Source organism: Panicum virgatum, chromosome 7N (genome assembly GCF_016808335.1).
Source record: "Panicum virgatum strain AP13 chromosome 7N, P.virgatum_v5, whole genome shotgun sequence".
Classification (NCBI taxonomy): Eukaryota; Viridiplantae; Streptophyta; class Magnoliopsida; order Poales; family Poaceae; genus Panicum; species Panicum virgatum.
Genome location: NC_053151.1, coordinates 106,243 through 120,891, shown reverse-complemented (window position 1 = coordinate 120,891; position 14,649 = coordinate 106,243). Strand labels below are relative to the sequence as shown.

Below are 14,649 nucleotides of genomic sequence, written 5' to 3'. Positions count from 1 at the left end.
GGTGGACCATCCTGAGGCGGGACATCGAAACCTTCCCTTGGAGAGGGGTCCGATTGCTATGCGGGGGGTCCGGGACCCTATGAGGGGTCCGGGACCCCGCGGGGGTCCGGACTCCTCGGGAGGTCCGGAGCCCTGGCTGCTTGCGCTTGAGCGCCTGTCTCTCCTGGGACACGTGGCGTCCTCGGACCTTCCCCGGCCGTGGAACGGGTCCGGACCATTGTCGGGAGGACAGGACTTCGGACCGCAGGGGTCCGGCTGTTTGGTTGTAGTCAAGGATGACTACTAAGGCTCTTGCCTAGACACAGCAAGAGGGGGTACCCCAGTCCTGGGGTACCGACAGTGGCCCCCGGGCCCACCTCGGGAGAGGTACGAACCCGCGGGTGGGGCCACCACCGTGATGTGTTCCTACGCAACTTGATTGCGTTGGTGTGCTCTTGGAGAGTGCGGGCATCCCGGACCCCTGAGGCCGGTATGCCTGTTGCCAGGTTTAGGTACTAGAGCGCTCTCCATGGGGCGACGAAGGTGTAGGCTTAGGGTACGGAACCAAGCTAAGCGGCTACACAGACTTTGGATCGCTCAGGGAGCAAGCACCACTTCCCGGACCCGGCTTTTGTCGACCGTGGCGAGCGGTCTCCGCCGGAGCGGGCCACCGGAGTGGACTTGGAGCGACCGTGGCGAGCGGTCTCCGCCGGAGCGGGCCACCGGAGTGGACTTGGAGCGACCGTGGCGAGCGGTCTCCGCCGGAGCGGGCCACCGGAGTGGACTTGGAGCGACCGTGGCGAGCGGTCTCCGCCGGAGCGGGCCACCGGAGTGGACTTGGAGCGACTGTTGCTGACAATCCGATGAAGCATGTTACCGGACCTCATAGTAAGGTGCAAAGAAACCAAGCCTTATACTAGAAGAGAGCCCGGGACCTCTAAAGACAGCAGTCCTGGATACTAGAGTACTTGTAACAGGGTAGTGAAGTACGTAAACTTAGGGTACATTACCAGGCTAAGCCACGCGGAGCTTCTCTACCCCAGGATACAAATACCACTTCTCCAGAGCAGGTCCTTAGGGGTCCGGACTGCCTTCCAGCTAGAAGGGGTGTCTTCACCTGACCACAAGCCAGCAACTTAACTTGGATTGTTAGCAATAAGGGAAACTCCGGTCAAGAGGAAAGAATAGTTAAACCAAGGCGAATAAATGTAATCAGGGTGGAGCCTAGGTAAAACTGAGAAAGAAAATCTCCTTTATTATTGTGGTTGTCACGGTATACATCGGAGGTCGGGATTACGAGGTCGGACCTCCACCGCTCCGGACCGCTTTTGCCTGTTTGTGTGATAGGGCCAGAGGTCGGGTTTACAAGGTCGGACCTTGACCGCTCTGGACACACACGTAGACGCCACGCTATTACAAAGGAGAAAATCTCTCATTCCTTTCTTAGGAGTAACCTACGGCTGCATGCTATACAGCGTGTTCTTCTTCGGAGGTGAAGGCGCCCTGGACGTGCCTGAACCGCATCATCCAGCATCACCTCGGGAGCTCGGGGGACCCCTCCTTGCCTAAGAGCTGTCACATGCTTACATGGCATGAGACAAATTCTTTGGCTTTGAATGGAAGAGGCCCCCTCCCCCTGCCGTCGCCGATGCCGATGGAAACCAGAGCCCTTGCGCAGCAGATGGACCGGTGCGACGCGTGGAGAAGTGCGGTCGTTCGCCGGCTTGTCCTTGGTGCTAGCGCCAGGGGCCCCCGCGCGAGGCGGTGGGGTCCTGTCTGCAGCAGCACCGAGCAACGCTGAGGTGGATCTCCGGTGCTGGAGACGGCAGGACTTGGTTTATTAATTGACGGGATTCTAATTTATTTTGTGAACACTAGAATCATCGAAATGCTACCTGGCCAAACTTTGTTCAAAGAGGTGCTATCATGGTCAGTTCACGACATTTTGAAGCAGCAACGGGCCCCTTTTAAGGTATGAGCCTCTCCCAACAGGCAATATTCCTTATTTGGCACCTGAAACATCTCCATTTCATGGTTTCCATGTTACTACAGGTGGAGACTATTCCCAATGAATTTGAAAACCTTCTGGTCTATACAAAGGCATTTCGTTATCCAACAATAGAAGAGATTTGGAATCAAATCTGCTCTGGCATGGATACCATATCCATAGGCCTAAATGTTGAGAAACTCAAGAACAGCAGCAGGCCAAATAAATACGAAGTCAAGCTCATTTCGGGAAAGGTAATGAAAAAGGATATGCCAAAAAGAGGACATATCATGTTATTGTCAAAGAGGGGATTGAACTCAAGCGACCAAATTATCAAGGCTGGCTCCTTTTGCACTATCCTAGTGGTTACCTTGGTCAACGACCATGTAGAGGACTATCTAGCATCAATGCATGTCTGGCTGTCGCAGTCACCATATGGGGGCAGTCCAAATGACCAAACTTCCTACCAAGTTATGCACCTGACTAATCTGATCACTTTTGCACATAGTTGGGAAGTCATTACAGGAGGTTTCAAAGAAAATCCACATATAGTCGATGCCATGTTGGCTAGAAATGAGAATGTGGACAATATGCTGCAGGCTGATGGAAAATTCACAGATAAGGATTTTGGATTGAATAAATCACAGAGAGATGCAGTGGAAAGTTGCTTTTCAGCCTCTGAATGTTCAAAGCATTCTGTACATCTAATTTGGGGGCCACCTGGCACAGGTAAAACTAAAACAGCTTCAGTGTTTCTGCTTATGATTCTAAAGTCTCTAAGGACACATAGAACTCTTGTATGTGCTCCAACCAACACAGCTCTCGTACAATTGGCTTCTCGTTTTGTTTGTCTACTTGAAGAGTCCACTGAAACCAGCTATTTACTTGCGGACGTCATTATGTTTGGGAGTAATAAGCATATGGACACTAATAATAACCTATCAAAAATTTTATTGGACCATCGAGCAAAGGAAAAACATGCTAGGAACAAACTCTTGGAAAATGCAAAACTTGTATTTTGCACTCCTTGTGGTTCATCTAGGCTCACAAAAAATCAGCAATACGACACCTTGGTTATTGATGAGGCAGCATACCTAAAAGAATGTGAGTCGCTGATCCCTCTCGCAATTTGTGGGATAAAACATGTGGTGCTTATTGGGGATGACAAGCAGCTACAACCAGTGGTTAAGAGCCCGGTATGTCTTCACTATAAAACCATTTGAATCTTTCCTTATGTTACCTGTTATTATTTCCTATTTTTTCTCCTTTCTGCTAATTTCCAAATTTCTAGATTGCTGAAGAGGCTAAGTATGGACGAAGCCTGTTTGAGAGATTGAGTGAAATTGGCCACCACAAGCTGTTACTCGATGAGCAATATAGAATGCACCCTCACATCAGCAACTTTCCAAATAAAACATTTTATAGTGGAATGATTAAAGATCGCACTGAGGCTAGTGGAGTGCCCAACATTTTTATCGGTCATAATTTTGATCATTATTCATTCATTAATGTTAGAGAAGGTACAGAAAAACAAATTGGAATGAGTTTAGTAAATGAGGCTGAAGCTATTGTTGCAGAGACGATCGTTGACAGACTTGCTAAAAGTACAGTCTCTTAACTTTTTGGAGGTTTATTAAATATGATTCGTTTATGGCTGATCCTTATATATTTGGTCCAACTCTACTGCAGCATGCACCTATAAGGAGGAGAAAATCAGTGTTGGTGTAGTATCTCTATATGCAGCCCAAGTGAATGATTTGGAAGAAAGACTTGATAGATTTAAGGAACATGAGTTTCTTTCTGTTAAAGTACAAACCGTTGATTCATGTCAAGGTGATGAGAAGGACATAATAATACTTTCAATGGTTCGATGCAATCATGGTGGGAACATAGGCTTTCTCGATTCTGATAGGAGAGCTAATGTGGCCTTGACAAGAGCAAGGTATGTTAGCTTTTGTTCCTTTTTTGTTGGCAAGAAATGCCTTTGAATCTTTGACAAATCAATATTCCACTACATTTTTATTCATTTTTTTATTTAAATGAATTATTTAACTCGCAGGAAACACCTTTGGATCCTTGGACATGAAACAACTCTCCTGAGAAGTAATTCAATATGGTCTAAGGTAGTCCAAGATGCAAAGGAACACAATTTGCTCTTTCATGCTCACTTAGACATGCATCTTGCTGAAGCCATTAGTCATTTCAGAAAGTTTGCTATATATGCACAGAGCACAGGTGACATCCTGATAGAGGCCACAATCAATGAAGCAGACAGACGAGTAGATGCAACAATAGAGGAAGAAAACATTGGTTCCTTGCCTGGGGATATGCAAAGAAATTCAGATATGGGTCAGGACCAAGTTTCCAGTCTATCTCTACCACAATGCGACCAATTTGCAGTTAACAGCCCAGTAGGGACCGCAATAGATGAAGCCAACGTTGAATTCTCACCCAGTCATGTTCATTCAAGGAAGAGGCCCTGTCCTTTCTGTAAAGACCAACTTGCCGTACCAGAAGTTGCACAGGCAATAGAAGCTACAGTAGAGGATAATGACGTGATTATAGAAGAGCTGACCCAACTAGCTGAGGGATCAAATGCAATGAAGGACAATAAAAGAGCAAAAAAGGCAAACCCCTACGAGCAGGCCAGATCTGCAAGAGATGGTCGTTTTTGGTCCACCGAGCAAGAGAAATTGTACAATAATGTTTATAAACAGAAGGATTTTGCGGACAACAGATGGATCGATTGGGAAAGCATGAAGCAGTCCAAAGAGATGCTTGATGTTGAGAAAAAATGTAAGAACATTAATCTTCGTAAACTGATGGGTATAAGAAATGATTGGCATGAAGAAACAGTCAAACAGTTCTTCTCAACATTCTACATAAATCCAAGTAGGACCTCCCTGACATGGATGAGTGGCATAAATAAGAAGATTACTGTCACTAAGGAATTTTGTGAGAAATTACTACTTGGTGATCCCCAACACAGTAGTAAGATTGAGGATAAGTTAACTCACACACAAGAAGTCATGCTCAACAATTTTGAAAAGGATGGGCTTTTTAGTGCAGCAGATCGTCTGGTGAGAAAAACCATCTACCCTAGGGCTGGAAGTAGAGATAAGACTCACAAGGACATTAGGGTCATACTATATCATATTTTGACTGAGAAGCCTTTCGACGTTGTAGACATGATGTTCAGGGAGATGGAAAAAAACTCTCACCGATCATAGAATTTTGATTCCATATGCCCCATACATCATGTTACTGATTGACCATGTAAAAATTGTACCTGAAACTGAAAAGAACCGAAGTCACCATGTGTACAACATTGAGCTTTAGAAACGTGAAAAAAGAAATGGAACGGGAAAAAAGCATGGAAGAAGCAGAACAGCAAAGAAGGCAGTGGAAAAAAACTAGAAGTTGAGCCGAGCAACCAATCTACCAAGTTACTCATTCGAACATTCATATCAGCTTGATCTGGCTCGTGTGAAGGAGGTCACAGGATGGGAGCGGGTGGGCCACGAGGTTGAGCTTCCTGCCTGGCCGGCCGGCGCCCGCCAGGGTGTGAGTGCCCATTCTCTGCCTGACCATTCCTAGGAAACCCTAGATCCTAAACGCTAAATCCGGCTATTGACTTGATCTCGATGGGGGTGTGGATGGGATGGCGAAGGTAAATGGAAGGGAGTGTTCAATTGTCCAGTTGATTAGATGTGCTTCACAGAGAATTGATCTCTTTATCTCTACAGGTTTTTACCTTTGGTTCAGTACCTCTCAAGTCTTACTTACCTGATGGTGACATTGATGTCACTGCTTTTAGTAATAGTGAAGAATTAAAGGAGATTTGGGTAAACCTTGTCCGGGATGCATTGGAGCGTGAAGAGAAGAGTGAAAATGCTGAATTTCATGTAAAAGAAGTCCAGTATATTCAGGCAGAGGTATTTTTCAATGTGACAATTCCAGCATGTTTTTTTTATATTTTTACTGCTGTATAGGCACCAGAATTACCTCCAAATGGAGTTGCTCCTCTGCTAAGTTCTAACTATGTACATATGTTGGAGTTTCATTTAGCATTGTTCCTGCATTTAAAACTTTACAATTCTGTTTAAGTTATTACCAGAAGTTGCCAATAGTACTTTGTGCTATATGAATGGAGGCAGAACAGAAACTAACAATATCTTGAGCCAAAGTTCATTTTAGTAATATAGCCATTGCTGCTTCTACACCATCCTTTGCACAATATGGTGTGGCAAAATAGCTATGCTATAGAATTCCAGAAGATTATGCATTTGATGGCACTTCTAGGTTCTATGTACAATAAAATGCATCCAATGGCATTTTCTCGCTCCCCTTCCTTATCTTCTTTTGCGGATTGTGTCACCTTTAATTATTTGGCACTTGTATTATTTTGCTTTTCACTCATTTTAGTCTTTCTCATATGTGTCATGTATCATGCACAGGTCAAGATTATTAAGTGTCTTGTGGAAAACATCGTTGTCGACATCTCATTCAATCAAGTCAGTGGACTATGTACACTTTGTTTTCTTGAAGAGGTGTGTTCTTATTTTCAAATATAGAATAATTTGTATGTGCAGGCAAGTTGCTCAAAAATTTACCATTTATATGTTAATACTGTAAGAATTTTATATTGAGGGAGGGAGGAGGGAGGGAGGGAGGGAGAGGAGAGAGGGAGGGAGGGAGAGAGAGGGAGGGAGAGAGAGAGAGAGGGAGGGAGCGAGAGGGAGAGAGAGAGGGAGAGAGCGAGGGAGAGAGAGGGGGAGAGAGAGAGCTTGGGGATCTTACAAGAAACTTTGATTACAACAACAACAAAGCCTTTTAAACAGAAATGGAAAATTTTGAGGGGAAATCAGGGCAACTCTCTAAATTTCAAACAACAAAGCCTTTGTTTCTGTAAGTTTTTGTTATTAAGTTAAGATACTTTTATCCATGGTTGTCCTCTCTAAATTGCACACTATTCTATTCTCTTTTAGTTTAGAATTACTCCACGAAAAGTTAGATTGCCATCAATCTAACTACAGCTAGAGTCACTTCTTTGCGGCATCACCGCCATAGTGGTGTTTGATATATTAACATTACGATGAAGGGCACATCTAGGCTCAGTAGACACTATGGTTTAGCTGCTACTTAGCTACTAATCCAAACTGAATTATTTGTAACATTTATTCTTCATTTATTTGCTGGTAGCTTGATCAGAAAAAAAACATGCATCTTTGCAATGATCTTCAAATTCACAATTTAGTAAATTGTAACACTCGTGTTTTGTTTCATATGCTTGCACTTGCATGCATGTGAAGGTCTTTAGCTTGCTGCTTTCCAGTCCAGATGTTGGGCATCGCTATCTGGTGAGTTTCTCTATCATAAAAGTGACAAATTTTATGTAGTTTGTTGTTTTCTGTGACACCAACAACTACTCATGCGAGAATATATCTATGTGGTAAATTGATTATAAAAGAAGCAAAATAAAATGCACCGGTAGTGGTTGTGCCCGAAGATGTGGAAGTGCTAATAGTGGTGAGGTGGGTGACCTATTCTTTGAGCACATTACTATGAACATCGGAGTGGATGCATATGACACTTTGGTTACACCATTGTCATATCTCTATTTCATGCTACTTTGCTGGATCACTGGTACGACATATCTTAGATTAGGCAAACATGATATTTGTTTTTGCAAGTCTTAAAATAAATAAGAAAAAGAAAAACATTAAACAGTGAAGGTACGATAGCATGAGACAAGACCTGTTTTGGCCCGTCTAACTAATTTGGCCCACACAGCCCAAATCAGAACGCACGTCGCTTCTAGCTGTTGGATCGAATTGGACGACTAAGATGCTCTGTCCTTTGAATAATATCCCGTCGCCAGCCACTCCCGAAACCCTACCACGCCCGACTGTTCACCTCTCTCCCTCTCCTCACCCTTCTGCTGCTGCTCCTCGAATCCGCCCGTCGCTCCCCTCCCCAGCGCGAGGGCAGCCTTCGCATCCTCCTCCTCCCTCCCCTCTACGGCGACCTCCATCTTGGCGACTGGCGTGGACTACGACGACTTCCATCCCCAACGGCTCCGTCCAATGCCCACCGAAGGTGAGCTTACATCCACGGCTCCATCCACTGCCCACCCATCCATGACCGGCAGGTTCTGAGCTCGGTAGCTGCATCCCAGCTAGACCAATTTGTTTTCTTTACCTTCGTATTTCTCTTGGCTGTTTTGTTCTGTTGTTTGATTGCAGCAGCAGCAACTCAGCTTGTCTGGTCTTTTTAGCAGCACCTTATCTTTTCATTTCTTGGTTTCCGTCGGTCAGAGCAGCTGCAACAGCAGTCATTCCTGGTTTTAGTTCAGCCTTCCGCCTGACAGAACCTCAGTGATTTGCAGCTAGGCTCGTATGATCTGATCTGTTAGGTCCGGCAGTAGCAGATCGTCGTGTTGCTCTCTGCTTCATAGCTGCAACTCGGCATGTTTAGTTTGTTCATTCGTCGTGTTGCTTTTTGTCGAATTTATTTATTTTCAAGATATAATGGTCTTTTTTTTACTGTTAGTATCTGGTCCTTTTGCTGTTTCAGGTTAAGCAATGATACTGGACTTTATTGACCTGTCCAGTGATGATGATAAGGTGGTTGCACAATATGTTGACTTGACTAGTGACGAGGACGATTTTGAAAGAGAGCATCTTGCTTATGGACAAGGTGATGCTGCTCAGGGCATAACATTTCTTAAACAGGAGTTCGTTGCAGATGATGGACAAGCTGAAGCTGCCCAGTGCACAGGGACATTACAGATGCAAGAACTTGGAGCATATGATGGACAAGCCAATGCTGCCCAGAGCACAAATACTATACAAGAACTTACTGTAGATGATGGGCAAGGCGATGCTGCCCAGGGCACAGCGACATTACAGGTGCAAAGTACCCCCAAATCCCGCACCACTACTACCCTCCTCTCCCCACTCCCTCTTCCCATGCACATACGTCCGCTGCGTGTGCAATGCAGACCTGGTGAAATAGTCTGCAGGTGCTTTGCATCCTTTGCTTGTAGGCATGTTTGTGCCCTTAATGTGGTTGTGCGGCTCCGATGCAGGTGCTGGCTCAGAAGACAAAGGAGGCAGAGATCACGGAACAGAATTTGCTGCCTCAAGTAAGTCTCCTCCCTATCACCTTGCCCTTCTCCACTTCAATTCTGTGCAATTCCACTGGTTTCGGGTGGCTCCCTACTGATCGAAACGTTGTTAGATTGAGATGTTGTCCAGAGGTTTCTGACTGGTGTTTGCACAAGGCCTCAAGGTTTCACTGTGGGCTTCCTCGTTCAAATTGGGGTCGATTTGAGCATCGCCATGCTTGCGTATTGAGTTGTTCTGCATTTGCGGGGGTGTTGGTGGATCTTGTCTCAGTTTCACCAGTTAAGTGTGCAGATTCTAGCGCACTTGGTGCTTGGGCAGTGGGGTTTTGGGGTCCCTCTGGTCTCTGATAGTTTCTGCCTCCAATGGTTCTCATTCAGTTCAAAGCATGTGGAGTAGTTTCTAGATTCCTCAAATTGCATTTGGTCCCCAATTCTCCACGAAACACCCTCTAATGTATGGATAAGTTTGGCTGTTCATATGGATTGCTTGGACAGTACACATGGATTTGGTAGGGTTTCCGCTACTTGCCTTTTTCAAATTCCTTAACTGATTTGGAAGCATTGCACCTGAGAGGGTTCTGTACTAGGTTACTGCTGGATTCAGTCTAAAACTAGGGAGAGAACTTTTCCTTGTTTGTCCTCTGATTTTTGCAGTTTTGAACATTGCTAGCTCTTGGACTGATACATGGCGGTGTTGATTTCTACTTGCCTGGTTGATCTTGGTGATTCTCAACATTGGAGCCAGTAAATCGTCTCCGAGTTGGTTGGGAGGAAGTACGGACCTGTTCATTTGCATTTAGATTTCATCGGGCTGCAATGCGTATATGTTCTCCTGTAACAGATTGGTTTGCATACATGATTTTTTTGTCGTTTCAATTTTTTAGGAGAAATTAGTACTTGTGGTGGCTGATAATCATTTCTCTGGAGCCTCTAAAAATTGTCAATCCATTGAATACCCATCAGGTTTATTGATTAATTTAGCCTTCCATCATGCTTAATTTCTGTGAGTTTGAGGAGCACTTTTTTATTAGTACCTTTTCCCCTTCTGACCGCTGCTTGCACGAGGAATAGAGGCACATTTATTTCTGAATATAACTTGAATGGTAACAGACACTTTTATTTGAATTTGAGTTTGACAGTACCAGTGCCAGCTGCCCATGTTCCTAGCAGCAGCAGCAGCAGCAACAACAACAACATAGCCTTTTGTCCCAAGCAAGTTGGGGTAGGCTAGAGACGAAACCCAAAAGAAACGAGAACTAAGGATAAGTGAAGCATAAAAAAAGACAGAAAGTAGAGAATAGGTAAACAGAAAAATAAAAAGAAAAACAAGCAAAAGGCATGGTTCCGGCACATTGATTGATAGTCTCCAAGCGCTCCTATCCGTAGCTAAATCATTGAGATATTCTACTCCTTGAGGTCTCTCTTAACCGCCTCGCTCCAAGTCAGTTTAGGTCGACCTCTACCTCTCTTTACGCTATCAACCCGCTTTAGAACCCCACTACGCACCGGCGCCTCAGGGGGCCTCCGTTGAACATGTCCAAACCATCTCAACCGATGTTGTATCAATTTCTCCTCAATTGGTGCCACCCCGACTCTATCCCGAATATCTTCGTTCATAACTCTATCTCTTCTTGTTTGCCCAACAAACCAGCGCAACATACGCATCTCTGCTACACTCAATTGTTGGACATGTTGCCTTTTTGTAGGCCAACATTCAGCGCCGTATAACATTGCCGGGCGAATCGCCGTCCTATAGAACTTACCTTTTAGCTTTTGTGGTACCTTCTTGTCACAGAGGATGCCCGAAGCTTGCCGCTATTTTAACCAACCGGCTGAAATTCTATGCCTAACATCTTCATCAATGTCGCCATCTTTTTGTAGAATCGATCCTAAATACCGAAAAGCACACATTTTAATTTCTACTTTCGGTTCCAACCAAGCAGTACATATTTCTGCATTAGTTTTCAGGATCATAAACTCTTTTTCCACAGTTTCTAATTGGCTATTGCCTTGTACCATTCTACAGAGTTTAAATTGTATGGTGTGGTTGTGGGAATCATATGAGCTTATTAAGCCTATGCTACCGTGCTATAGTAATATCAAATTCTTTTATGTGCCACTGGTGTATATTTTTTTGGTAATCAGACACTGACGTTATAAAAGTTTTGCTGCCTTATTTACTTGAAAACACTGTGTGGTTTATTTCCAATTAGATTACTCTTGTTTTCGTTCTCCTATACTTTTTGTATATGCCATCACTTACATTTTGCCTGGAATGTTTTCCTTTATATTGCTGGATTTTACTTTGGAAGCATTCTGGATGTGTCATGCTATTAGCTGCAGTTGCATAATGATCCAAATCATCCAACGCCATTTATATTACAGCAATCAGTGCATTAGTTAACTTTACACGTTCTTTAAAATAATTTAAAAGTGTACATTTCAGTTCAAACTGAAATGTACGCTTTTAAATTATTTTTAAGAACGTGTAAAGTTAACTAATGCCGGAACCAAAGGCAATATGGCCCCGCTTTTTTTTCCTTCCCTTGCCTTTGTCAGTTGGTATATGGATACTAAAGAAACCTGCTCCAGGTATACCAAAACCACAGTTCCTCAATCCCTTCTTGGCAGGGCAAAACATTGCTTTATGCCCACTACATTTGCAATTGTAACATAAGGGATGGTTAGGGCATTGGCCATGTTGATGTCTAGTACCATTGCAAATGAAGCACACCGCCTCTCTGCCTGCAGTTGCTGGACCCATCCTTCTATAGCAGCTTGATTTTCTCCTCTTATCTTTCTGTCCATAATAGTCATTTTCACCCCCTCTTTCTCTTACCCCCTGCTCTCTTCTCGATTTGGTGCTCAAGGTCATGTTCTCCCAGCTCATCTTCTCTATTCTCTTTGTCATCAGATCTGCGCTTCAAGGGTCTGCACCATCATTATCTCTATAATCCTCTCCTTGATATTGTTGATGTTGGCTGGTTCCTTGTTTCGCCTCTCCACATCTCCCCACAGCCATAACATCCCCTAACTCGCCTGCCCCTACAACCAGGATGGAAAGAATAACTCTGTTGTTTGTCGCTCAATCTGTGTTTCACTGTTGAAAGAGAACTAAAAAGGAGAATAAAAATCTCGACCCAAGGAGAGAGACATCCAGAAGGCATTGTTTGAAAAGTAGAGAAAAGGCACCCGGAAGCAGTCTCTTGCCCCTACAGGGACACCGTTGCCACAGGTTGAGTCAAATACTTTTGGGGAACACAGTGAGGGGCCTTTTTATTTTTTGAGAACCTGGGTTTGAACCCTGGTTGGTAGCCTCACAACTGGAGGACTTCCCACCATGCTACAAGCATCAAGCATGTTCTTGTTGAAAGACACAACTCATTCATAATGTTTTTTTTGAGATATAATGTGTTCCTTTTTTTTCAGATATAATCTGTTCTTTTGGTGCAGCACCCAACTACTCATGTTGTCATTATCAATTCAAAATACTGTTAAATTATGCAGGCCATCAAAATCAATGCAGAGCATACTGAATCTGTGCGCAAAGACCTTCTGAGAGGTAAGTGTTGGCAGCAATCTAAATCTGCATGCTACTTCAGTGACATAATGCTATCTAAATTCTCATTTTTTTTCTGTGAATGTCTATCTACTTCTCTTTTCAGTCCATGAAATGAGAGATGGCTCCATGACAGGTTGCCTCCACTCAGTTGGGTTTGATCTTACTTGTACCTGGGAGCTTCCAGAGCTGCAGCAGAATGTGTCCATGCAGAGCGGCCAAGAAGCTGCGGCAGTGGACAAGGATCCCAGGACTCCTACAAGTGTGCGTGAGCTATATCCACAGCCTGGTCTCCCAGTAGCCGCAAGAATTATTAGAGCCTAGAGTCTCTGTGATCAACATTGAGTTGAATGCATTTGTCTGAAACTTCCTTGCAGCCGGCTGTGCCTGTTTGTTCCCTGGAGAGTGGAGTGCTTGAACAGGGAATCAAAAAGTCCATAACTGGTGCTGATGAGATGCAATCTACCCAGGATAAGTGCTCCAATGGGGCTGCAACAAAGGGCAAAGGGAAGGGGACAGAGGTAGCTGTTGGTGAGTCATCCAGTGGAGCTGGCAAATGGGTGGTTAGTAAAACAGGTAAGCCTTTCTAGAATTGGCTTAGTGGCAATAGGTCCTCTGATGCAACTTGGAAGTAGCAATTTTAGTTGTGGAGCTGGCAAATGGGTGGTTAATAAAACAGGTAAGCCTTTCTAGAATTGGCTTAGTGGCAATAGGTCCTCTGATGCAACTTGGAAGTAGCAATTTTAGTCCTTAAGTGGAAAGGACAGCTTTCTTCCTTTGATATTAATAGGTACTGAATATGGTTAATGGCTTCTACAACCTGCAATAACAAAAAAAAATGACATTGTTGCGATATGTAGTCTTATTTCTTTATTGTTATATGCAATTGTCATGTATGATGGCTTAGAGATGGATTTTAGGGAAATCCTGCCATTTTTTAAATTGAATTTGTTTGAATTTGATATGACATTTCTGATATTTCTAAATTTTTCTTTATCGGTGAAGTCTGAATGTTTTTCTATTGGAATTGTAAACCCAAACTCTGCCTCCCCTGGTGAAGAGAGCGGTGCTGCAGTGACCGACCCTCTGGGTGGCTCGACCCCGAAGAGGCTGAGGACCGCAGGCTCTGTTGTAGCAGGTGCTGGCTGGGCTTCAACAGTTGAGGAGTTGGTGCAGCAGGCGGCTGGGCGTCTGGTGCAGCAGGCGAAGGCGGGCAACGCCAGTGCCGGCATGGTCGTGGATGCTGTGTTGGAGCTGTTGGGTGACGCGTTGGGTGTGGCATCTCCGCTGGCCGGGTCCTCGGACACGGCGGTGGTGATGGCGCTGGGCGCCGTGTACAAGCAGCTGACAATGAAGAGGCTCAACGAGGGAGTCGCAGTGGAGACGGCAAGGGACCTGTAGCTCGCTGCCTGTCGTGCGCGTCCGGCCTGTGCAATGGGACGGGAATGCAGTATTTTGTTGAGCGTTGGAATGTGCATTGTGCTTGTACCTGTCAGAGCTTACTTTTGTCATTTGGCTGGAAATGCGATCTCATGTAGTATGAACCAGTAGTGGAATTAGGTAGGTTTAGTCCTGTTGATCTATAGTCTGACATCTCTACCCTAATCAATGTCTAATAATGCATTACTCTATTCATAATTCATTGTGCCATCAGCACATAAACGATCGCCCTACCCGTCGTCTGCCAGCGGACATTTTACAAATTAGGCAAACAATATCATGTTAGAATGATAAATCAACGATCAGAACTTAAGCAAGCTTACAACACGATACAGTTGGAATGATAAATCAGCATTAAGATCATCTCACAAGTTAAATCAACGCTAAGAACATCTCTTAAGTTAAGCAAGCTTACAACATGATATAGTTGCTTTTTCATGGTACAAGCTACGCACAACTACCTCATAAGATTTATGATTGTTCACAGGGGGCGCCTGTTTTACCCCCACGGCTAGACTTTGGGATCTTCACATTTGGCCCGTTGCTAACCTGCTT

General features: G+C 44.4%; 3 protein-coding genes across 3 annotated transcripts; all 3 read left to right on the top strand.

Moving 5' to 3' along the window:
• The first annotated feature begins 2,237 nt into the window (after positions 1–2,237).
• Positions 2,238–5,296, top strand: LOC120682889 (regulator of nonsense transcripts 1-like). Its single transcript, XM_039964912.1, has 4 exons — positions 2,238–3,162; positions 3,258–3,570; positions 3,656–3,908; positions 4,026–5,296. Exons 1-4 carry the CDS (start codon positions 2,257–2,259, stop codon positions 5,194–5,196), a joined length of 2,643 nt encoding a protein of 880 aa, XP_039820846.1. The 5' UTR covers positions 2,238–2,256; the 3' UTR covers positions 5,197–5,296.
• A 2,592-nt stretch (positions 5,297–7,888) lies between these two features.
• Positions 7,889–12,978, top strand: LOC120682888 (meiosis-specific protein PAIR2-like). Its single transcript, XM_039964911.1, has 5 exons — positions 7,889–8,065; positions 8,543–8,877; positions 9,057–9,113; positions 12,603–12,657; positions 12,761–12,978. The coding sequence occupies exons 2-5, from the start codon at positions 8,551–8,553 to the stop codon at positions 12,976–12,978; spliced, it is 657 nt and encodes a 218-aa protein (XP_039820845.1). The 5' UTR covers positions 7,889–8,065; positions 8,543–8,550.
• Positions 12,979–13,004: 26 nt separating this feature from the next.
• Positions 13,005–14,292, top strand: LOC120682887. The gene is made up of 2 exons (XM_039964910.1): positions 13,005–13,230; positions 13,715–14,292. The coding sequence occupies exons 1-2, from the start codon at positions 13,005–13,007 to the stop codon at positions 14,053–14,055; spliced, it is 567 nt and encodes a 188-aa protein (XP_039820844.1). The 3' UTR covers positions 14,056–14,292.
• The last annotated feature ends 357 nt before the right edge of the window (positions 14,293–14,649 follow it).